This window comes from Astatotilapia calliptera, chromosome 15, assembly GCF_900246225.1.
Source record: "Astatotilapia calliptera chromosome 15, fAstCal1.2, whole genome shotgun sequence".
NCBI classification, from domain to species: domain Eukaryota; kingdom Metazoa; phylum Chordata; class Actinopteri; order Cichliformes; family Cichlidae; genus Astatotilapia; species Astatotilapia calliptera.
In genome coordinates this window covers 38,260,337-38,285,536 of record NC_039316.1, presented here as the reverse complement: position 1 = coordinate 38,285,536, position 25,200 = coordinate 38,260,337, and the positions used below count along the sequence as shown (strand labels likewise).

The window sequence follows — 25,200 nt, the reverse complement described above, 5'->3', positions numbered from 1 at the left end:
CTTAGTTACCGTTAGAAACTAATATTTTAAGAGCCATAAGTTAGGTTAAATACCATTTGAGTAAATTATTGAATTATACAGTTATATCTACAGTTTTAAGATTTTGGTTTAGGTTAAATGTTTAATGTTTTTCCAGTCCTGATATCCCAACAACACGACTGGTCAATAACACTGATAGCTGTGGAGTAATGTAAATTATAATGATGCAGAAACAACACCAACAATCATATCAAGAAAAAAAAGACCAAAGAACATGTGTAATGTTTGAAACAATAAAGTAAGCCGAGTAAGCTTTTCCTGACCAGCTGGATTCTCAAAGTTTAAGATATATTAAGTTTTATTGTCATTATTAGCAACAACATACATGCATCAAAATTAGAAGCACTGCTGTATTTGGTGCATACAAAGATAAACATTTATACAATAAGAATAAAATATAATTCCTAGAAATATATATCCTGTATTTTCTTCTATCATACATAAAACAATAAATGAGATTAAAAATCTAATGATACCAGCTCAAATGATGGCACAGGTGGGCAGTGGAATAAATGGACATAACAGAGGTGTTTTAGGTTTGGGGCTATTGCACATAAGGTGAATATTCCACAGTGGTGAGCATGTAATTGGTCTGTTGTAAGTACTGAACAGCCTGATGCTGCACTGAAAAAAGCTGTTTTTCAGTCTGCTGGTCCTGAAACTGTGAAGTTTGGCTTGTTGGGCTGATTAATTCTGCAGTCTTACGTGTACTTTTTTTTCCAACAGCTGTTGGATTGATTTCCCTAAACTGCCATCGTTAGTTGTGTGTGGAGTGCAATAACTGTAGACACAGGAGGCAGGAGCCATGAAACACAAAGCCAATTGATTAGAGTCCAAAAAACACAACGAACAGGCAAACAGGGAGCACAGGAAACGCAAACCTACAGCTATGAATGGCAGGACTACGTATACAGTGAGGACTGACTGGGAATGGGAGACACAAGGGGAACAAAAAATAGGTGAGGACACCTGAGACAACAAGCTACCAAAGTACAACAGGAACTAACCTAAAGAACAGAGACAAACTACACTGAAGAACAAGAACACAGGAGGACGCAAACACAACAAATAATCAACTAAACAACTAAAACCTCTCAGCAATCAAACTAAATCTTTAAAGCACAAAAACTTTACACAGTGGAAACTTATATAGAAACCAGCTGTGATTCAAACAGTGAATGAAAAGATATTCCTTTTTTATGTAATGTGTTTGTCTTCACCTTAAGGATCCCGTCTCACTGCTTTGACTTTATATTTTTTATTCCACATGCATTTGAATATCATCTGAGCTTTCTCTGTTTTTAGCCACATTTAATGAGGTGTGATTCATGTGTCCCTCTCAGACTGATGCGTCTGTTCATTTGTGCGTAAACAGTGAGGATAACTTTAAAAGGATGATTTGCTTTTGTACTGAGTTCAGCGGTCTTTAACAAAACCTTTTTCTATTTCCATATAACTCCCCCCCCCCCCCCCCCGACTCTGTCTCCTCCCCCCCCCCCCCCCCCCCCCCTCCTCTCTCTCCCTCTCTCTCTTCTCTCTGTGATCTTCAGCTCTGCTCGGAGTCTCAGAGTCATGAGGTAAGGACCGACCGCTCCTCGGTTTGTCGCTTCCATCTCACCCCTCATTCCCTTATAATCTGGCTTTTTCCGACCGTACCGACCCTCCTGTCCTCTCCCGGTTCGGTCCGACTAGATGTGGTTCTCTTCCTAAACGCAGCGGATAAAGACATAAAGAGACTCGCCGATGAGCGCAGGTCAGACGGGAGGAGGCTGATGTGTCCGGATTTTAAAAGCTGCGGCGGAGATTTCAGGTTTGAGTCGGATTTTTAATGTTCTTGTTTTCCTCCACCCTGTTTTCATTTCATCCATCATTCATGCGGGGTATTAGGTGATGGGGTTGGGAAGGGAAGGGAGGGCTGTATTTTCTCCTTCATGCATGCAGATGGATGGAGGAGGATGGAGGAGCTGATGAATCATAGATGTCGTCAGAGAAGCAGCAGCTAAAAAGGAGGTCAGATTCAAGAATAACAAGAAAGCGTCCTGTAGAAAAAATATCTGTTTTATCGTAAAAACAAAAAATCAAATCGAAAATCCTCTATGGATATTCATTCTGCCGAGAGTCACATGGAAATTTACTGTGAGGTGTTTTTTTAAGTTGGGTGGTCATTTTGGGCCTTGAAGGTCTCCTGCAGTCTCCCCCAGTATGCGCTGGTTTCACTGGGTTCACTGGTTAAGGATGCATCACCCCACTCTGTTAAATATTCATTTATTCTGCTGGAGCTGTCGCAGCTTTCTTCAGCGTTTCTCTGTTTATTGTTTGTCTTCATCGTGATTGAAATGTGCTGATTTTAAGAAAATACGTGGTGGTGATTGTTCCTCTGGAGCTGCTCTGCTTCTGCTTTTATGTCTGTCAGATCGAAGTTTTATGTTGGTTGTTTTTCATATATGCTCCTTTTAATGCACATGCATAATCTGTGAATTGGTGAAGAAAAGCAGGCCATGCTCCTGAATGATTTATTGCATTGATTAGGCCTGCAGAAGGTGAACATGAAGGGTGCAGCTGCTGTAGGTTTGTATTTTCTGTTGTGTGGTGTAGGGGAGGGTCCAGGATTACTGAACAAGCTGGATTGGGCAAAGGGGAGCATCAATAGGCCCAGGCTCTGATAAATAAAGCACCTAAACTTTCCTTAGAAAGAAGAGTGAAAGCAGAGCTATTTTTCTTAATAAAACTGAATGAAAGTTTTGCATTTCAGGGAAAATATTTCACAGGAAATATACAGGAAAGAATTCTGAAAGGAATGAAAAAAGGTGCAAAAAAAGGTACTTTCATGGCACCTTAATGCTGTCGTGTGAATTTAGGCCGGACATTTAATCAGAGTTGTATTTACGACCTTTAACATTTATTAAAATTACACATAGCAAATTATATAAAATCAGTATAAAAACATAAGAAACATCAAATGTAATGAAAGTTCAAACATCAGAAGAAGTAATTGTTCCACATTCTTTGCAGCTTTATGTACACATAGAAAGAATAAGAATAAGGTACCGTTAGGGACAATACTGTTTTGGCAGATGTAGGTCAGTAAGTAAGAGGAGACCGATCGAGATAGTGAATAGTATATATCTGTGTCCCTGGAAGGACAAAGGAGATCACGGTTTATCACGAGCCTGAACACAAACCTGCCACAGGCCCACCTGCCTACTCTGTAAACAGGGTGTCTGGTATTTGTACCAAGCACAGAGTTGTAGAGGAAAATGTGAGGTAGCTCACAATTACAACATGTAATACTTACCTTTTGTCCTGTTAAATTATTGTTACGTCCTTTATTCACCATGTACAGTACAATACTCGTTAAGCAGTCTCACCTGTATGTGTTAGCAAAATTTAATCCACAGTTAAGAATTGTTTTCCTCCACGTACGTCAGAGGATGCAGCTCACTTTCCTTGTCTCAGGTAGTCCTTGAATGCTCCACGACTATCACCGTAACAGTTAATATTAGACCTCTGTCGTAATCCTTAGATTGTTCAATTTAGAAAACATTCAAACAAAAATCCCTTTATGCAAATATTTGAAATACAACAACTGTCGTGGGCTTCCACTGGCTGCAGGGTGCTGGGTATGTGGCCATTTGCCCATGTGGTAATCAGTCCAAGCGTACAAAGTGCAGTAGTGGGTCAGAGCTTAAGAGGGTCTATAACTTTTGGATGAATAATGAGGAATAACAACAACCAAATAAAAAATTAAGAAACGTATTGTGTGAGTATTAAACTGCTGGCGGGATTTATTCTACATTTACAGATAAATCTCTGCTGTCAGTGCTGTGATCCTTCTACAGCGATGATTGCAGGAGCTGCTCTGCTTCTCCAGTGTCCAGCCTCATCATCAGAGAGAGCTGGATTACATGATGAGAGCTATTGTAAAAATCTCATCCTCAGTAGCTGCTTTGACTGTATGAATAATTTCAAATCCTTCATCATAAAAATATTTCCTTTGATTAAATCACAGCAAAACTCAAGTTGTTTTTTAAGCCAGCCCACGGTTCTGTTGAGACCCTAACAAAGGCGCATGACTGCTCTCAGTTAAACCCCAAGCTTAATAAGATTTCTGTGCTGTGCTCTACAGGATTTTGAATCATTTTCTTCTCTCTTAACGTCTTCAGAGAAACTTAAAGAAGTCCAGACGCTTTTCTTTCCAAGTTCCTTAGACTACAGCGACCATGATGACTGCGAACCTTCACAGACATTATTGAGAATAATGTGAGAGAAACTGTGGGGCTATTGCCCTTTAGTGGTTTGACTGATCACATGAGAAACAGAGACAGTACCTTCAGTTTTCTGGGATTTGTTCTGTATGTAGACGTCTTTTCCTGGTGATCTGAAGCTTTGTTATAGTGAGTGTGATGGAGGCTGCTGGCACAGATGGAGGGTGTGGCTCCCAGCAGCTCCTCTGCTGTCTCACATCTCTGTTTGCTCAGAAACACCCTTCACAGTAAAAAATGAATACATAAAGAGAATAAAGAAAACTTTGAAGTAGCTCAAATACAGAAAATAACAAAACAAAGCTGTCAGTTTGCATTTAAAGGACCATTCTGAAGCTTTTTTTAATAAGCATAGAAGGATTAGTGAAGAAGCCTCAGGGGGTCAATGATGCCCCCGGTTTAGAGACTGAGAGTCAGAGTCAGACAGAAAATACAAGCAGAAATAGATAATAGATCAGATATCAATAGATAAACAAATATATGAAAAACACTGAAAACTAAGAAAGACAGAAGGACCACTGCAGACAGAGACAGCGGTCCAAAATACACGAGTGTTGATGTAGTCAGTCTCATTCAGTCTTCTGTAGGAGGAGACGCAGTCTGATGTCTCACAATCTGTGTGAACCTTTTCTTTTTTTAATGTTCTTAATTCTGATTTGTTTCCAAATATTTTCCTCCAATTGTACGTAAGACAACAGAACGCAGAGATTATCATAAAGTCCTCATCATGATATCCGAGCTCACGGGCCCCAACCAAAAAGTGGAAACAAACATCGAGCTTTCATTTACAGGAAATAAACAGAGGCTTTAAAAGACACAAAAACAGAGCTATAGTGCACGAAACCCCTGTTATGTTACCCAAGTGTTGCACCAGTGGCTCCTCATGTGTTGTGGGTATGACAGTGTTTGTGTTAGGTAACACACCGATAAACCAGGAGAAAACGTACTGGAAGCCTCTGCTGCACATCAAGTTACAGTGAAATGCTGAACTCTGTTTTCACGGTTTTACAAATCCCAGGATGCACAAAATGAGGGGTTTTATTTTATTTTAGTGAACTAGTTTAAAAGACAATGAACCAACTAAAGACCAAAGTGTTATGGAAGGCTGAACATTCTTATTAAACAATCTATTAAGATTAAGATAATAAAAAAGATCCATTTCAGATCTATAACTGTCAGACAAGAAAGAGACAGAGGTGGCAAAAAGGGGCTGAAGATCTTATAAGGAAACAGATTTCATATCCAGAATTTGAGCTGAGCTCTAATTCGACTTTTGACTTCAAATGATTAATTATAATGATTACAGTAATGCTTTTTCGCCCCTGCCTGAAAGCTCAAAGTCGCTCACAGTCTAGTTCAGCTCAAGCCACGGTGACCTATGGACGGAGTATTACTCGTTGTTTTTGACTCTGCATCGTGGTCTCTTCCCGCTGCGCTCTCTGTAGTACACAACAGTTGGATGTCAGCTCCAGCTCTTTGTCACTCGCCGTGTGGCTGCCTGCGGCCTGAGAGTCTGCTGCGACTGTCATCTAGACTCCCCTCCTGCACTCGCTGACTTCCTGCAGTCGTCCTTGTGAGACGGGCTGTGTGGTCAAAAACACTGCTGGTCCAGGCCGGGTGAGCCTGTGTCCTCCACCAAAGTCATCTATTTTTCATTTTTACATGTGAATAGCAAAATAACTGCATATTGCTGTTTTTGAATAATCTTGTTTGATCATTCTGAACGGCCTTTAGCCTGAAACGCCTTTCAGAGTCATTATGCTTGTAACCCTGTTGTAGTAGGTCACATGACAGGGTTATTCCCACTTCTGGTTTGCCGCCTGCCACTTCAAATCAAAAGAAAAGTCTAATGAAACGGCAGCATCCCTGCATAATAATGTGACAAAATAATTTTCTGTGGGAAACCAGCATCAAAGGAAGGAAATCAGTGAGCTGATCAGCTGGTTTGCTCAAAGTGAAGAGCTGATTTTATCTGTTTACTTTAAATATGCTCTCAGACAGTCACTCAAAACTGTTATTGATGAGCACAGTGCACATGCACTGACGTCCAGTCTGTTTCCTCTTCGTTCTGTCATATTTCTGTTGATTTTCCTCCTTGAATCAGAGGAAAAGGTCATCTGACCTCTGGCAACGTTGTTTCTCGGACTCAGCGAGACTCGCAGACAGATCTCTGAGCTGGAAAGTTGGAGGAGGAGCTTATGCTATGTAGGGGTTAGTGTTTTCTGTCAGACTGGGCATCAGTTTAGTCTGTCACCTCTGACCTTTGACCTTCATTCCATCATCTGTTTGGGATTGAAGCTGTTGCTGCTATTTGCTCTCAGTGAGGGAACTTTTTGTGATTGAGCGTTGGATTCATGGCATTCCAGATGTTCTTGCAGTTTGAGAAAAAGGACGAAAAGCCAAAAGAAGAATTTTATCAAAATGCGCAAATAAATTGAGCTCAGATGAAAGTAGATTCATAAAAATGTGATTAATCAACAGTGCTGCAGATTTATTTGCTGCATCATTCAGCTGGTTTTGCGTTGCTGTATTTGCTTCACCTGCATGAGAATGTAGGTCATTTGTAGGAGGTCGACTTCTGCAGCATAAAACAAAGATGGAGGAACGTGTTTCTGCGTTATTGCTCGCTGACACGTCCTCTCGTCCTGTCGCTGAGTCTGCTCATCACAACAGGAGCAGCTGTTTGTACTGACTGCTTCACTGTTATGTCATCAAATCAATCACCTCTTCGATCAGCATCTGCTTCCATGCTTTTCACTCTCACGCTTATTCTTCCGTAGCAGCCTCCACCATTCAGTCTCACATTTCATCAACAACAGCAGCAGCAGAGCTGTTTGGTGTTGCTGACAGGAAGTATCTGATTGTTGTGGTTAATAAAGAGGCGCTCGCTTTGCTGGAGCAAAATTTTCATCCATCATCCATCCATCTGTTCCTCCTCCAGGCCTCACGTGACAAACCTGAAGCTGATCAACCGGTCAGAGCAGCATTTTATTAACAGTTAGTAGCTGTTAGGACTTGATAAACATCCTTCCCTTTATGGTAGAGACATAAAAAATTAAATTTTTTCTTCTTATCTATTAAACTTTCTCTGTGCCTCGCCTGGTGAACTTTTGATAACAGTGATTCCTTCAGTGTCAACATAACTTTCTAATATTCATAACCTAATGGTACATTTTTAAATTGAGATCCAGTTGAGTCATTAATTAATTAATCATAAAAATATATCAAACTATATCAAGCGATCAATAGGACTAAATCATATGATAGCGCACTAGCATAACACATAAGTAACATAACATGAAGGTATTTAAGAGCTAGCTGTAGCTCATTGTTGTCATTAAACAGGTGCACAGTATGTACACTAACATCATGCACTGCATACACAGCCTCCAGTACCTGCATCAGTGCAGCTCAGTCATTGTTTTGACTGATATTGAGCTGCGTACACAACGATCACTGCAGTCATCTGTTATTTACCAAATCACAACAAGCACTACTGCAAGGCTTATTATTATTAGTGTTTTTATGAGTTTATGTAGAACTCTTTTTATAATATATTTAAAACAAAGAACCAACAGTTTCTTGCATCAAGTATCTACAGTTAATCAAAAAGACATAATCAGGGTTGAAGAGGCCTGAACAGCACTCGTTTTCAGTGTTTCACAGTAAAATATATTTCAAGTAAATATATAACAATGAGACTTTCTGTGCAGAAATCTCCCCTCTGTGAGTTTGACCCACTTGGATGTAAAATGTGTTTTTATTCATGAAGTCCCAGTTCGAGGTTTGTAACCTGCTTTATTTTTATATTCGTGAACAAAGTGAGAGTCGATCAATCCTGCCACCTGCTCCACCCCCATATCCTCCCATCCTCCATCTCCCTACATCTCTGTCTCCTCTGGGACTGTCTGGTTACTGTGGCAACCGCATCCTCCAGGCATGAAAGAAAGGGTGAAAGAAAGAGGAGGAAAATGGAGCCAGCATCCTGTCAGTGTTTTTCTGCGGGATTAAAACTACTTTATGTTGCATATTCAATCAGCACCAGATTGTATTATTAAACCAACATGATTTATTTTGTTTCAGCTGTTTAGACTGAAACAAGCTAACAAACACGCTTCCTCTGTAGAAAATGGGACAGCTGGTGTTCGTAATGTTGCACTCTCCTACGTGCAGCATAAAAAATCAGCAACATTTTGTCACATTCAGTCACCTCCAGGTGTTGTGAAGACAGAAGTGGCTCAGTTTGGAAATCTTTAGATGCTGAAGATTTATGACGTACATCTGAATTCATTCATGTGTTTTTGAGCTGCAGCTTTTACCATGTCAGCAGGTTTCAGCGTTTGTTTGTTATTTGATCGTTTTTATTTTTTATTCTTTTTCCTTTATCCTTCCATTCTTTCTTACTCTGTGTTTTTTTCTTTCTGCCTTTTGTCTTTCTAGTAATTTTTTTCACTGTGTATTTCTTTCTTTCTGTTTTGCTTAATTTTAAGCTTTTTGTTTCTCATTTCCCATCATTCGGTGTTTGCTTTTAAACTACGTGGTTGGTTGACTTTGACTTTTAGATTTTCCCATTGTCTTTCATTCGTCATTGATCTTTCCTTTCTTTACTCTGTGTCTTTCTCACTGGTCTTTCTTAAACGTCCTTTCTTTCTTCCTCCTTTCCTTCTGTTTCCTCTCTTGCGGTCTAAATGCTGACACAGGATTTTCTTTTAGCATCTCTCTCTCTCCGAGTCAATCATCAGTCCTGTCAGGCCTCTGTGAAGGTTAATGACTTTCAGCCTTCTCCTCGAATCCAGCAAGACTGGATTAGTGTGTGTGTGTGTGTCTGTGTGTGTGTGTTTAGTTTTTTGTTGGTTTAGTTGTATTTTTAATAAAGGTTTGTCTACTCACTGTGATTATTTCATCCTTTCTCATCTCATGCAGTCGACTCATATTGGGGTCACATGCATCGAATCAGTTGTTTCCATAGCAACAGTACCTTTAACAGGGGGTCCGTTAGCGCTCGTTAACTCTCTGTATGATTGGCCTGCCTCTCCAGAGCAGCTCTTTCTGCAGTCAGTGCTTTGCACTGACTGCGGCAGTGCGTGTCTGTGTGTGTGTGCGTGTGTGCGTGTGTGCGTGTGTGTGTGTGTGTGTGTGTGTGTGTGTGTGTGTGAGATGAAAAGGGAGGCAGAAAGAGCCATCGCTCCATGCAAATCTGTCACCATGGTAATGAGGGGGGTGAAGATGAGCATGTTACCCTGTTAAAGGGAATAACCATATATGCGAGGACTTTGATGGGGAAACACACACACACACACACACACACACACACACACACACTCACACACACACACACACTAGCTCAGGTCTGTACTGTCTGGGGACCTTCACACACATTTAGACTGCTATACTTACGACCTGTATTGGTTTGTTTTTGTGGGCAAACTCTGTGTGTGACAAATTGAATATTAGTGATAGTGTAGTTACAATAATTTGAATGTCTCCACTCAAAGAAACCAAAGTAATCAAGGAACAACACAAAGTGTGACGTCTTGGATTCAAAATAGCCTCCTTTCAAACAGATTTGTTTTGTTTGTTTGTTTTGACATTTAATAATAATAATAAGCTCCTTTTATAGCGTGTTATTGAAGTTATTACTATGTGCAGTGGTTTCAGTATCCAAATAGGTAACACACCCAAAGAGTGATCCGGACCTGGGCTTTGCTTGTTGTGATGATGGACATTAATGGAGTTCATCAGAGTGATATCAACTTATGGCAGCACCGATTGTCAGCATAGGTCAGTATAAGTGCCAAAAACTGTAGTTCATCTAATGGCTACTTGAGGCCGTGTCCAACAGCGAGTAAATTCCCAGAGACTCGCAAAATGTCCAAATTTAAAGAAAAAAAAAGTTTATAGCCTAGTGCTAAATTTCCTTCTTTGTGACCATTATTCCAACTTTACAGTGGGTATAATTTTTAACCCATTGAAATTTTTTATGGCATAACGTGAGGTTTGATGGAAAGCTGGGTGATGACACTGGCGGGTGTGGCCAGCTGGCTGCTGTGCTTCACCTCGGCTGCAGTACTTTGAAAAGGACCTCTGGATTATCTTTAATTCCCTTAATGGAAATGTTAGACAAATAATATGTGGGTAGGTTTAGGTCACTCGCTAAAATTCACCTTTTTAGTGACTGAACTTCTATCATATTATTTGTATGTTACTTAGTAATGATTTGTAGATGTCTTTGTGGCCTCCTACAGCAGAAAGTTTTTCGTAAAAACTAAATGAAGGACCAGAATGATGGTTTTTGCTGCTTCTGCTACTCTTCAGGAGTTCAGCTCTCAGATGGATTTAGAGAGATTTATTGGATTAGGATGCTGAGTCATTCATCACTGTCAGAGACAATGAGCATTTCTGTGCTCCATGGGTGAAGCTAATGTACTGCCCTGCCGACTAAACTGACTGAAACTATCTTTTCTTGGAGACAAATGATTATTAACAGATTTGAGGTGTCTCTCTTTTGAGGAGCCCGTTGTCTGTTATTCCATCCACTAATAAAACCAGCAGAGTGAAAGCTGCCATTCGCCAAATGTACAGTTATTACTTTGTGAATAAATTGATAAAAAAGCAAAGTGCAGCACATGCGGTCCATGATCAAATCAAAGGGTGGTACAGAGCCTCAGTCCTCTGCAATCTTCCTGTAACACGAGATCACATCCAATAAAATCTGGATCCTGCTGCCTCTCTCAGACCTGCAGCTCTTACCCACAATCCCCTGAGAGGCAGAGGAGGGAGAGTAGAGGAGAAGAGGAGGTCAGCCTCTCATAATGAATGCAGGAGTGACATTTGGTGCACTGACTCCACATTTGCTGAGCTGGACAGAAACCTGACAAAAGAAAATCCTTGAAAACATCTGAATAGGAACCAGACGCAGGACAGTAGCGTCAGTTTATTCACAACGCAACACAAACAAACGGCAGTGTGCGTCTCTGTTTGCCACTTCTCTGCAGTGAAGGTCACACCCTGGTTTGGACTAAAAACCACACTGAGCATGTGCAGCTCTGACCCTAACTGTCACAGAGCCTCAGTGTGACATTCATGCATTCATCTGGTTTTAACATTTGTTTCTTCATCATTTTAACTATGCATTGTGCACAAATGTGTTCATGATGCACAACTCTCGTAATTGTCTTTCCCAAACCCCTGACATTTTAAACAGTGGTCTCCCATGGGAAATTTTGAGAAGCTTGATTTCCTGAATTTTGATGAATATTTATGCACCGATTTGTCGCTGAAATGGTTATTTTTATGAAGCAGATCACAAAACTCAGGCTTGGGCTCAGCTCAAAGCACTCAGGCATCTGTGCCTTTCAAATAAGATTTATTTTTATTCAATTTATTTGTTATCTGTGTTGCGTCACCAAACACTCCTCTGTTCTTCTTTGTGTGTTCCTGCAGTTGGAGCTGATATCAGGCTACCTTTAAGACCTTTGTTAACCTAATATTCAAACTTAGATGTTTCAGTGACGTGTGCGCACACTTACATGTCACACATCTCAATGTTTTTATGAATGTAGCTTCTTGAAATACTGGCATTAATGTTTAATACCAGTTCCTACCCATACTTAAAGTGTAGGTACAGTAAAAGAAAACACAGAGCCCTTTTACTGTTTTTCTGTATCTAACTTTTTAATATATATTTTATTGCTAAATTAACCTTTTTCATTGAGATGTAAATATATAAATCTATTTCATCAGACTACTCTATGTTATTTCAGCAATTTGTTCAAAGGTTATGTTTATTTTTTGGCCTTTGTGTTACTGCAGCAATATATATTATCTTCTCTTGTCTTATAAATAATGCAGTTCTGACACTTTATAATAACAGAAGTGTGAGAATGGGAAATATAGTTTTTTCTTTACCTCTAAAGTCACTACGTTAAATTGGTACTTTAAAAAAAGGTATTCTTAAATGAAATTTGCATTTTAAGTAAAAGAACCAGTAATTATTTCTAGGTACTGAAAATTACACCCTTAAGTCAAACAAACGCATTTTGCTTTATTTGTACCGCTTGAAAATCATTATTGTTGAAGCGAAAGATTTAAATCTTTTAACTCAAAAGTGCTAAACATCATTTTTTTAAAAATCAAAAAGAAAATGTAAAAAAATGATGTTTCCTTAATGAGATATTTGTAGCTGCACATAATTGAGTTTGAGGCCGTTTTTAGGAGACGTGGTTGTTTTATGTGCGACACAGTTGTGAAGAGTACTGCGGAAGTCTAATGCAGAAATATGAGACGTGACTGAGTGGAAAATTTGAAGCTCGGGCTGTTTCAGGATCAGCTGACTGGAAAGGGGAAAAAGCCCGAGGAGAACTTAGATAATATGTTATCTAACAAGAGCGTCCTGCCCGGAGGAGGCGAGGAAGCAAAGTTACCCATCACTCATACTTTCACACACTCCTCCCGTTCAGCTTCAGGTAGTTGCTGCCTGTGTGATGTCATCAGACCTGCCTCCAGCTTTTAACCATCCTCTTATGTGTGTGTGTTCCTGCAGGAGGCGCTGCAGAGTGTGAAGATGGCCAACACCGTGGCTTCCTACGACCAGCTGGCCCACCAGGTGGAGGCGCTCCGAAAGGAGAACTCCCACCTGAGGAGGGAGCTGGAGGATAATTCAAACCACCTGTCCAAGCTTGAGACCGAGACATTCGGCATGAAGGTCAGTGACGATCGAAGCACTTCGAGCCTCTCTGCAGCCGCTGGTTCCACCCGTAAATTGCATATAAATGATGGGCGTAGTTAAAGTCAAGGCAGAGCAGGAAGTGTCTGAAACTTTTCTTGTTTTAATGGCCAGCAGGGGGTGACTCCTCTGGCTGTAAAAGAAGTCTGATTGTGCTGAAGAACTACGGGAAACAAGCATACTACTGAAATAATGTGTGACCTCATTAAACACTTACCAGCTGAGTTTATGGTTTCAAAAATTTCAACATAAAACGAATTATGCTAGAGTAAACAAAGACCATAAAGCAGGAGATGATGTAGGGTGTTTTTGGATCGACAGGGTGCTGCCATGTCAAATATTCCCGTTGCTCTTCATGTCTATTTCCAAACAGGCAACATGGTGATTGTTATAATGCCCAAGTGGAGATTTCAAAAATAGGACTTCCCTCACCAGCTGGTTTTGTCTTTTATCTTTTATCTGTGGTTCCACCTAATTTCATATTCCTCCGTTTATTGCTAAATAATTCTTTACTGTAAACTTATATTTAATAATGAAATTACAGAGTTAAACTTGCTAAACTATATCTAATATTTTTAATGAGTTTGATTTTAAGATTTATCACAATAATAATGTGGTTGAAACAAAGTCCCGAGCCATGCATGAACTGGTCTGCCCTAGCACAACACACACAAACAATTCAATTCAATTTTATTTATACAGCGCCAAATCACAACAAAAGTCGCCTCAATGTGCTTTATATTGCACAGTAGATTGTACAATAATAGATACAGAGAAAAACCCAACAGTCATATGACCCCCTATGAGCAAGCACTTTGGCGACAGTGGGAAGGAAAAACTCCCTTTTAACAGGAAGAAACCTCTGGCAGAACCAGGCTCAGGGAGGGGCGGGGCCATCTGCTGCGACCGGTTGGGGTGAGAGAAGGAAGACAGGATAAAGAAATGCTGTGGAAGAGAGACAGAGGTTAATAGGTGATTAGCAACACAGGGGCACCACAGGGGACTGTCCTCTCCCCCTTCCTCTTCACCCTCTACACCACAGACTTCAGCCACTGCACAGAGACCTCCATCTTCAGAAGTTTTCTGATGACTCTGCGGTGGTTGGATGCATCAGCAGGGATGATGAGACAGAGTACCGGGCTGTGGTCGACTCCTTTGTCACGTGGTGTGAGCAGAATCATCTGCAGCTCAACGTGGCAAAGACCAAGGAACTGATCGTGGACTTCAGGAAGACCAGGAAACACTTGACCCCTGTTTCAATCCAGGGGGTCAGTGTTGACATTGTGGAGGACTATAAATACCTTGGAGTACACATTGACAATAAACTGGACTGGGCTAAAAACACCACAGCACTTTACAGGAAGGGCCAGAGTCGTCTCTATTTTTTGAGGCGACTGAGGTCCTTCAACATCTGCCAGAAAATGCTGAGGATTTTCTATGAGTCTGTGGTGGCCAGTGCGATCCTCTATGCTGTTGCATGCTGGGGGAGCAGGCTGAGGGTCGCAGATGCCAACAGACTTAATAAACTGATCCGTAAGGCCAGCAATGTTGTGGGGATGGAGCTGGACTCCCTCAAGGTGGTGTCGGAGAGGCGGATGCTGTCCAAGATAAAGACAATGTTGGATAACACCTCCCACCCACTCCATGACATGTTGGTCAGTCACAGGAGCTCGTTCAGTGAGAGACTGAGATTACCGAAAAGCACCACTGAACCACACAGGAAATCTTTCCTGCCTGTGGCTCCCTGTACAACGCATCCACTTAACACACTGTTTGCTGCTACAACTACACATGTTTCTTTTCCAACTATTTATTTATGAGTGACTTATGTATGTATGTATGTATATATATGTATATATTGTACTATTCTTAGTTAGCGTATTGTCTGTCTTGTCTTAATGTTGGTTTAAAATGGAGCACTGTAACAAAAAATAATTTCCCCCAGGGATCAATAAAGTATTCTGATTCTGATTCTGATTCTGATTAATAACAGATATGATTCAATGCAGAGAGGTCTGTTAACACATAGTGAGTAGGGGTGCAACGATATTCGTATCGATATTGAACCGTTCGATACAGTGCTTTCGGTTCGGTACGCATATGTATCGAACAATACAAAATTTTTAATTTATTTTATCAACTTTCCTTCTGACGATGCTGTCTGTGTTGAGCGCTCAGTGAATCTGTGTTCGACTACTCCGCCTAGGCTGCACTGTCGAGCGCAGATCCACTGAGCGCTCAACACAGACAGCATAGTCAGAAGGAAGAGCGCAGGGCAAGCTAGCGAGACAGAAGTTAAGCTCTCCTTGCAACAAGCAAATTGAACCTCATTCAGATCTGGCGTTTGGAATTATTTTGGTTTTCATGTGACATATGACCCTGAAGGTAAGCGCGTCATGGACTAAAGTAAAACAGTATGTTGGATGTGCCATGCAATGCTTAATTACATGGGTGGGAACTAGTGTGTTAGCGCAGTTAGCTCGTTAACGTGTTGGCCGTCTAGCCCCACGCACGGGGCGATCGGCGGTAGCTCGTTAACGGAGATTTGCCGTGTTGTGGCGTTAAGGTCATTTCAACGAGATTAACCTGAAAGCACTAGCGGGAACACAACGAATATGACTGCACATTTACGCCGACATCATCCTAGTGCAAAGACAAAAACAACAAGCATGCTACTAACTTTAGCCGAGTCATTTAGACAGCTGTTAGCACATGATTCTCCTTATGCTGCTGAGAATATAGCCCAGAAGAAGCGGATAGTATAGCTTTTATTTTGGAAAGAGACATTTCTCTGTAATAAACTCTCTTTTCCAAAGATGAGTGATTCCTCAATCAGATACAGGGCTTGCAATATCGCTAGCCCGACATCCTGGGGCTAGCGATTTTTTCAGTCGGGCTACCGAAATCTATCTCTTCCCTGCCCGTCGGGCTATTGTGGGAAAAATATATGTCAATGCTTTTGCATTCTTTCAGAAATGTAGCTGGGTAATTATGTCATTGGCATCGGTGAGCCACTGTCAATATGTGACATATTGAAATCACGTTTGAATTTGCGCTTGTTTTTTTGCTTTCACTTTGCAATCGTGCGAACTGTGTATAGAGAGCGACAGCACTGATCTGTGAGTGATGATAATTTGTGCACCAATTCCTCTGACATCGTCTTATTAATCGTTAGCTTACTATGCAAACATGACAAGTGAAATCTCCCGCAGCTTAAACATGTGAGAGGTTGATCGCGCAGAGAATCGCTGAGCTTATGTGAGTGAGTGTGTAAAAGCATTTCAGTTCTGCTGAGCCAAATAAGACAGGTCAGGGTGAAGAAGTGACAGCCAAAGAAAAGCTTACCACAAAACGGAAAAGTTATGACAAATCAGACTATAAGGCAAAAAGAAAGTGCAGCTTTATGGTTTCATGGACAAAATAATTTCTGTGGCTGCAATATGACGAGCTAAATAACCAGGGCTGCACATAAGTGGTCCGCAGGTGCGCATTCGCTGTCAAAATAAAAAATGTGCACAAGATAAGAAGTTGCAACGCGTGTTTGCATACATAAGATTTTCAGGAGGACAGACATTTGTTTAGAACTCTTAAAGATGTCGAAGAAGCTCCTTTAAGCAATTACTTTGGTGTTCCTCCACCGCCAAACAAATGTCAGAAGGAGTCCGAACCACAAAAGAAGCACGTATTCTCGGAAAAGTAGTTGCAGGAGGTGAGCTGGCTTCAAACAAATGATGAACGCACAGAGATGTGGTGCGGAATGTGCTGTGAAAATTTAATAAATGACAAATTAAAAAGGCATGAACATTTTTTTTTGTATCGAAAAAATATCGAACCGTGACACCAAAGTATCGAACCGAACCGTGAATTTTGTGTATCATTGCACCCCTAATAGTGAGTGAGAAAGGTGACTGGAAAGGAAAAACTCAATGCATCATGGGAATCCCCCGGCAGCCTACGTCTATTGCAGCATAACTAAGGGAGGATTCAGGGTCACCTGGTCCAGCCCTAACTATATGCTTTAGCAAAAAGGAAAGTTTTAAGCCTAATCTTGAAAGTAGAGATAGTGTCTGTCTCCCGAATCCAAACTGGAAGCTGGTTCCACAGAAGAGGGGCCTGAAAACTGAAGGCTCTGCCTCCCATTCTACTTTTAAATACTCTAGGAACAACAAGTAGGCCTGCAGAGCGAGAGCGAAGTGCTCTAATAGGGTGATATGGTACTACAAGGTCATTAAGATAAGATGGGGCCTGATTATTTAAGACGTTGTATGTGAGGAGCAGGATTTTGAATTCTGGATTTAACAGGAAGCCAATGAAGGGAAGCCAAAACAGGAGAAATCTGCTCTCTCTTTCTAGTCCCTGTCAGGACTCTTGCTGCAGCATTTTGGATCAGCTGAAGGCTTTTCAGGGAGTTTTTAGGACTTCCTGATAATAATGAATTACAGTCGTCCAGCCTGGAAGTAATAAATGCATGAACTAGTTTTTCAGCGTCACTCTGAGACAGGATATTTCTAACTTTAGAGATGTTGTGCAAATGGAAGAAAGCAGTCTTACATATTTGTTTAATATGTGCATTGAAGGACATGTCCTGGTCAAAAATGACTCCAAGGTTCCTCACAGCGTTACTGGAGGCCAAGGTAATGCCATACAGAGTAAGAATCTGCTTAGATACCATATTTCTAAGCTTTTCAGGGCCGAGTACAATAACCTCAGTTTTATCTGAATTAAGAAGCAGAAAGTTAGCGGCCATCCAGGTCTTTATGTCTTTAAGACATTCCTGCATTTTAACTCATTGGTGTGTGTTATCTGGCTTCATGGACAGATAGAGCTGGGTGTCATCGGCATAGCAGTGTAAATGTATGCTATGTCTTCTAATGATGCTGCCTAAGGGAAGCATGTATAATGTAATCAGAATTGGTCCTAGCACTGAACCCTGTGGAACTCCATAATTAACCTCAGTGTGTGAAGAGGACTCTCCATTTACATGCACAAACTGGAGTCTATTAGATAGATATGATACAAACCACTGCAGCGCAGTACCTGTAATACCTACAGCATGTTCTAATCGCTCTAATAGGATATTATGGTCGACAGTATCGAACGCTGGACTGAAGTCCAGCAGGACAAGCACAGAGATGAGTCCACTGTCAGAGGCCATAAGAAGATCATTTGTAACCTTCACTAAAGCTGTTTCTGTGCTGTGATGAGCTCTGAAACCTGACTGAAACTCTTCAAATAAACCATTCCTCTGCAGATGATCTGTTAGCTGTTTGACAACTACTCTTTCAATGATGTTTGATATGAAAGGAAGGTTGGAGATTGGCCTATAATTAGCTAAGGCTGCTGGGTCTAGAGATGCTTTTTGAGTAAAGGTTTAACTACAGCCAGCTTGAAGGCCTGTGGTGCATAGCTGATTATTAGAGATAGGTTGAGCATATTTAAGATCGAAGCATTAATTAATGGCAGGACTTCTTTGAGCAGTTTTGTAGGAATGGGGTCTAAAAGACACGTTGATGGTTTGGAGGAAGTAATTATTGAAGTTAACTCAGAAAGATCAATTAGAGAAAAAGAGTCAAACTTAACATCAATGGTACTAAGAGTAGCTGTAGATAATATTACATCTGTGGGACAGGGTCGTCTGCAGTACGGGGGCCCCACAGGGAACGGTTCTGGCTCCGTTCCTCTTCACCATCTACACTGCAGACTTCTCCCACAATTCCACCCAGTGCTTCCTGCAGAAGTTCTCTGATGACTCTGCAATAGTCGGCCTCATCACTGATGGGGACGACAAGGAGTACAGAGGACTGACTCAAGACTTTGTGGACTGGTGCCAGCTGAACTACCTCCAGATCAACGCCAGTAAAACCAAGGAGCTGGTGGTAGACTTCCGCAGGCACAAGCATTCTCCACTGCAACCACTGAACATCCAGGGTATGGACATTGAGGCTGTGGACAGCTACAGGTACCTTGGTGTTCATCTGAACAACAGACTGGACTGGACTCATAACTCAGACGCCCTCTACAGGAAAGGCAGAGCAGGCTGTACCTGCTGCGGAGACTCAGGTCGTTTGGGGTGGAGGGCCCACTCCTGAAGACCTTCTATGACTCTGTGGTGGCTTCTGCTATCTTTTATGGTGTGGTCTGCTGGGGCGGCAGCATCTCTGCTGGGGACAGGAAGAGACTGAACAGGGTGATCCGAAGGGCCAGCTCTGTTCTAGGATGCCCTCTGGACCCAGTGGAGGTGGTGAGTGACAGGAGAACGGCGGCTAAGCTGTCATCCCTGTTGGACAACGTCTCCCACCCCATGCAGCAGACTGTGACAGCACTGAGCAGCTCCTTCAGTGGGAGACTGCGGCACCCACGGTGTGGGACGGAGAGATTTCGCAGGTCTTTCCTCCCCACTGCTGTCAGACTCCACAACAAAGACTTTAACTGAACAAGCACACACATCCACACATGTGCAATAACACTAAGTGCAATAATCTTTTCTGGCATCGTTGTATTTTTACTCAGTTGTATATAGCATTCGTATTCTATTTTTATCTTATTGTATATTTTTATTCTATTTTATTCTACTGTATATAGTATATTATTTTATTCTATTCTGTACAGCTGTGTACTGTATTTATTCTTATTGTATTCTAATTTTTGCGTCATAACTTTTGCACTGTCCACTTCCTGCTGTGACAAAACAAATTTCCCACGTGTGGGACTAATAAAGGTTATCTTATCTTATCTTATCTTATCTTATCTTATCTTATCTTATCTTATCTTGATTACTGGTCATTTTTTCTCTAATGATAAGAATTTTATTTGTGAAGAAGTTCATGAAGTCATTACTAGTTAACGTTAAAGGGATGGTTGGCTCAAAAGAGCTCTGACTCTTTGTCAGCCTGGCTACAGAGCTGAAGAGAAACAGGGGGTTGTTCTTATTCTTCAATCAGTGATGAATAGTAAGATGTTCTGGCTTTGCGGAGGGCTTTCTTATAAAGCAGCAAACTATTTCTCCAGGCTAAATGATGATCCTCTAAATTTGTGACACACCATTTCCTCTCCAGATTACGAGTCATCTGCTTTAGGCTACGTGTTTGAGAATTATACCACGGAGTCAGGTACTTCTGATTAGAGACCTTAGTTTTCACCGGAGCTACAGTATCCAGAGTCGTACGTAGTGAGGAGGTGAAATTATTAACAAGATAATCGACCTCTGTTGGGGTAGCGTTCAGATAGCTGCTCTGCTCTGTGTTGGTACAGGGCATTGAAGATGATAACAGTGGGTGGATTATATTCTTAAACTTAGTTACAGCGCTTTCAGAAAGACATCTACTGTGATAAAGTCTACTCTTCACCGCTGTGTAATCAATTATTGTAAATGTAAATGTTATCAGGAAATGATCAGACAGGAGAGGGTTTTCAGGAAACACTGTTAAATGTTCAGTTTCTATGCCATATGTTAAAACAAGATCTAGAGTGTGATTAAAGTGGTGGGTGGGTTCTTTTACATTTTGACAGAAGCCGATTGAGTCTAATAACAGATTAAATGCCATGTTGAGGCTGTCATTTTTAGCATCTACATGGATGTTAAAATCACCCACAATAATTATTTTATCTGAGCTGAGAACTAAATCAGATAAAAAGTCTGAGAAATCAGACAGAAACTCTGTGTAAGGCCCAGGTGGACGATAGATGATAACAAGTAAGACTGGTTTCTGAGTTTTACAGCTGGGGTGGACGAGGCTAAGCATCAGGCTTTCAAATGAATTAAGTCTGTCTGGGTCTTTGGTTGATTAATAGGCTGGTGTGAAAAATTGCTGCCACACCTCCCCCTCGGCCTGTGCTTCGAGATTTCTGGTAGTTAGAATGACTCGGGGGTGTTGATTCATTTAAACTAACATAATCATCCTGCTGCAACCAGGTTTCTGTAAGGCAGAGTAAATCAATGTGTTGATCAATTATTAAGTCATGTACTAACAGAGACTTGGAGGAGAGAGACCTAATATTTAATAATCCACATTTCACTGTTTTACTCTTTGGTTCAGATGTGGATACTGTATTGTTCTTTCTTTGTGATTGTTTATGTTTAAGTTGTTTGTTGCTGGTTTTTAGTTTGTTTTTGTCTGTTTGGGAGCTGACACAGTCTCTATGGAGATGGGTTTTTGGGGGGGTAGCAGGAGGAGAGAAGCTGCAGAGAGGCGTGTAAGACTGCAACTCTGCTTCCTGGTCCCAACTCTGGATAGTCATATTTTGGGGGGTTTAATAAATTTGTCCATATTTCTAGAAATGAGAGCTGCTCCATCCAAAGTGGGATGGATGCCGTCTCTCCTAACAAGACCAGGTTTCCTCCAGAAGGTTTGCCAATTATCTATGAAGCCCACATCGTTTCTGGGACACCACTCAGACAGCCAGCAATTTAAGGAGAACATGCGGCTAAACATGTCACTACAGAGTCCCACATTGTTTTGGCAAAGTTGCACACCGAAACAGAATAAAAAATCCGACATGTCAGTAACCAGCTGGGCTGAACATAAAATGTCCATAACATGGTTCCAGGGTCACGTGTACTCTTCTTAAGCTTGTTGATTTCATATTAAGATTATTTTAGGATTATTTGTTCAAACTGCTAATCCTGATGTTAAAAAATAAACCTTTAAATTCAGATTCTCTTTCATATTTTTGAATTTTATAGCCCGTAATCAGACATCTTAATCAAATCAGCTATTTCTACGTCAGAATAATGAATAAATTCACACTGAGAGCGAGAAGGCTGTGAATCAGGCCAAGACTTAAAGGCTGCTGGATGTAAATCCCATCAGCTGCAGGCACACAGACACACATGTTCATGTACACATGTACGCACTGACTCACGTGTCCAGATGCTGAGAGCAGCTAGATTATGAGGCAGAGATCAGCAGGTTTTAGTCAGAACCAGGACAGAGAACGGAGAGAGCAGACATACACACAGAGTTCACTGCTGCACCAAGTTCACCTGTAGCAGGTAAGTCAACTGATAAAAACACCTTTAATATCCAAACTGATAGATTACAACTAGCTGGTGAGAAGGAAGGACTGCTTTTTATTCTGCTTTTTATCTCTATCAGTGATGAGGTGACGTTTTATCTGCTGCTTTTAGGGATTATTATCTTTTTATGTTTATTAATCTCATCAGTCAGGATAAAAATGAAGATAAATCAAAAAATCATTTTGTCTGGTTAGTTTGAAAAAAATCACTAACAGTCATCAGATATTTCTGTGTGTCATGTAGCAACTAATGTTTATACTGCAGTCATTTTAATATATTCAGTTTAATACCTGTAAGTAGTAACTTCATGGTGGTTTAACCACAGATCTCATGAGATTCAATAGCTGAGTTTTATTTATTTTGGTGGGAAACCAAGTCTTTGTCAACTGCAGAAGAAAAACAGAGCTTTCACTGAGACTAATCGCTCCTGCTTGTACACGGAGGATAATCTTTCTAGACTGTAAGAGAAAATGTTTTTAATACCACAAAAATCCCTGCACTGCTCGCACTGTGCGGATTTCATTCATTTGTCTCTGCGTTCCTGGAATATGCAAAAACAACGTCCATGTAAGTGGGATTTGCTGGATTTTGAATATAAGCTTTAATGCATACAGAGAAACACAGAAGACATGTTTCTCTGTGCACAGCTCAATCTATATGAATACCAAAATGACACAAAAACGTTTAAAATACAAGTTTGTAATGAAAGTGTGTTTTAATGTATACTTCAACAACAAAAACACAAAAGAGGGTTAGTCAGTTCTTTCAGTTTCCAGAAGCAATACAAAGTAGGTCACAGAATAAAGTGAGAATAAAACCGGACTTTAAAAATGAGGGAAAATGACTTCTCCGTGATGTTTGAAGCTTCTTTGTTGTTATCAAGTCCGCTTTAAATCAAATATACCTTACAGGCTACAAGACCAACAATAATACGCCTCACAGAAGGACCCCAAAAGGCTTATGTTATTATATATAAGATACTTTACTGCTTAATTGAGGATATTCGTTTTAAATTTTGATAAAATAGAGGCAGTATAATGTCCTCGTAAGTGGATATCAGGCCCTTGTAGAGCAAAATTTCCACATATGTGGACGCCAGGTCCTAGGAGGTTAAATGGGCAATTTGATTGATTGATTGAATCTTTATTTTGAACATGTTGAAAAAGTACAACAAAATAGAATTAAAAGAGACAAATGAACAAAGCAAAACAAAAGGAAAACGAGCAACCACAACTCCAAATAACGTTCATGTTCAAAAAGGAGCAGGAAGAAGCATAAACTTATTTAATCCCACCCCTTTTCCACTATCTAGTATCAATAGACTACAGAAATACCTCATTGCAATTACATTATATGTTATGTGTAATTAATTTTTTTTTTTAATTTATATTTCACTATGGAAGTTTTATATTGACCTTAAATACAAATCCAGCATAGGAATTATTACATCTAACACTCATTTAAAAACACTCACCACTCAACGTTACAATTAATCACTTTACTGTAGCGAGTGTATTTTTGTAGTAGATGAGACCAAGAAGAACGAGATCAGGAGGGAAGTGTTTGCGAAGCTGACCCAAAAGCACTCGCGGAGGAGAGGAAACTAAGTATAATAAAAAGCAAGACGTTTATTTAGGCTGATGAAAAGATAGCCAAACAAGGCGAGACAAAACAAAGAACTTAACTAAAACCTAAACTGGAAAAATAAAACTAACCATGAAAATGAGGACAAGAGACAACATGAAACTGAACAGGAACATCCAAAAACATGACTGTGAAATAATCCAAACATAAGTACGACAGCAGAAAACAAGACTCTGTGAGCATGACTTGACATGAAGACAACAGACAACCTGACATGAAGAGAAGGAGACAGAGGACTTAAATACACACAAGGGTTTATAATGAGGGAAGTGGAAACACCTGGGGAGGCACAGCTGGAGCTAATCTGACATAACAAGACAAAGGAAGCAAAGCAGAAACCAGACTTTCAAAGTAAAACCGGAAACACACAAACACAGAGGCAAGGATGACAAGAGAACAGAGACAGGAAGGCACAGAGTAGAAACACCGAACACAGGGGAGGCACAGAAACACAACCTAAAGACTAGAAATCAAGAAATACTAGTTAGAAATACAAAAAGGAAACCAAAACACTAGCAGAGATAAACCACGATGAAATCAAAGATGAATGATAACACAAAACACTGGGTCTCAGACCCAGCCCCTGACAAGGAAGTGACCTTTTGACCTGGAAATGTCTTTTGTGGAGTTTCACCCGGATACATTCATGTTGTTTTCTTCTTAGGAGGTGCTGAAACAACTGCAGAGTAAGCTGGAACAGGAGGCAGGGACCCTGGCATCGTCTGGAAGGAGCGACGTGCTGCACCAGCTTAAAGGTCGAAATCTGGCTTGACTTTTTTGTAATTTGAGGATTGTTTCTGCCTGAGGACCATTTTCTAGGAACCATTTAAGGAACTTGGGATGTTCACCCCCAGAAAGTTCCCCTCATACTGAACAACATTACAACTTGAGAACCAGGTTCAGATTTGCTCGTCTCTTTTTTCTGGATTTAGAAAAAATGGTTTATGTTGACAATAATTTGCTTTAAAATCACAGTGAGAGAAGGTTATAACTGTCTGTTTAGTCACTGTACATCTGGAGACTACATTTCCCCCTTAATTGTAGTAATTTTCCTTCTAATTTCTGTCCCGGTTGCACCTACCTGACTCTGCTGGTGTGTGAAGCTCAGAGCTCAGAGCCTCCAGTGAGACTAATCATCACTTACAGAGAAAGCAGATTGACTCATTCAGCTAATCTGATTGGCTCCAGCAAGCCAGGCCTCATTCAGTTAAATAGCCAGTTATTGTCAATTACTTTGTCTGGACAGGAATTTGTTCATTTCCAGCTGACAGATGTGTTTATAGACTTCAGCTGTCTGTCAACTCAGCTACACAACTGAAATTAAATCAGTCTAATTAATAAACATAAAACCAACAGTTTAGCTGCATTAATGCTGAATTTAGACAACTTTACTTCAAATGTAACCATACAAACTTAAAAGTGGTGGTCCAGTTAAAAAATAGAGTGTTTTAGTATTATTTATGGTACTGGTAACCAGTGAAAGCCAGCCGGGGACAGACAGATGACAGATTTTA

The 25,200-nt window shown here is 40.6% G+C and overlaps 1 protein-coding gene across 2 annotated transcripts in view; it reads left to right on the top strand.

The window, feature by feature from the left end:
* The first annotated feature begins 1,575 nt into the window (after positions 1-1,575).
* Positions 1,576-25,200, top strand: part of apc2 (APC regulator of WNT signaling pathway 2) — a 46,359-nt gene continuing 22,734 nt past the window's right edge. Inside the window, exons 1-3 of one of the 2 annotated variants that reach the window (XM_026194173.1) lie at positions 1,576-1,849; positions 12,844-13,005; positions 24,351-24,441. In XM_026194173.1, the coding sequence (XP_026049958.1) occupies positions 12,865-13,005; positions 24,351-24,441 (232 nt within the window). In that variant the 5' untranslated portion in view covers positions 1,576-1,849; positions 12,844-12,864. Of the gene's footprint in view, positions 1,850-12,843; positions 13,006-21,483; positions 22,019-24,350; positions 24,442-25,200 lie in introns of those variants that run through there. The other variant, XM_026194174.1, reaches the window with a different exon arrangement.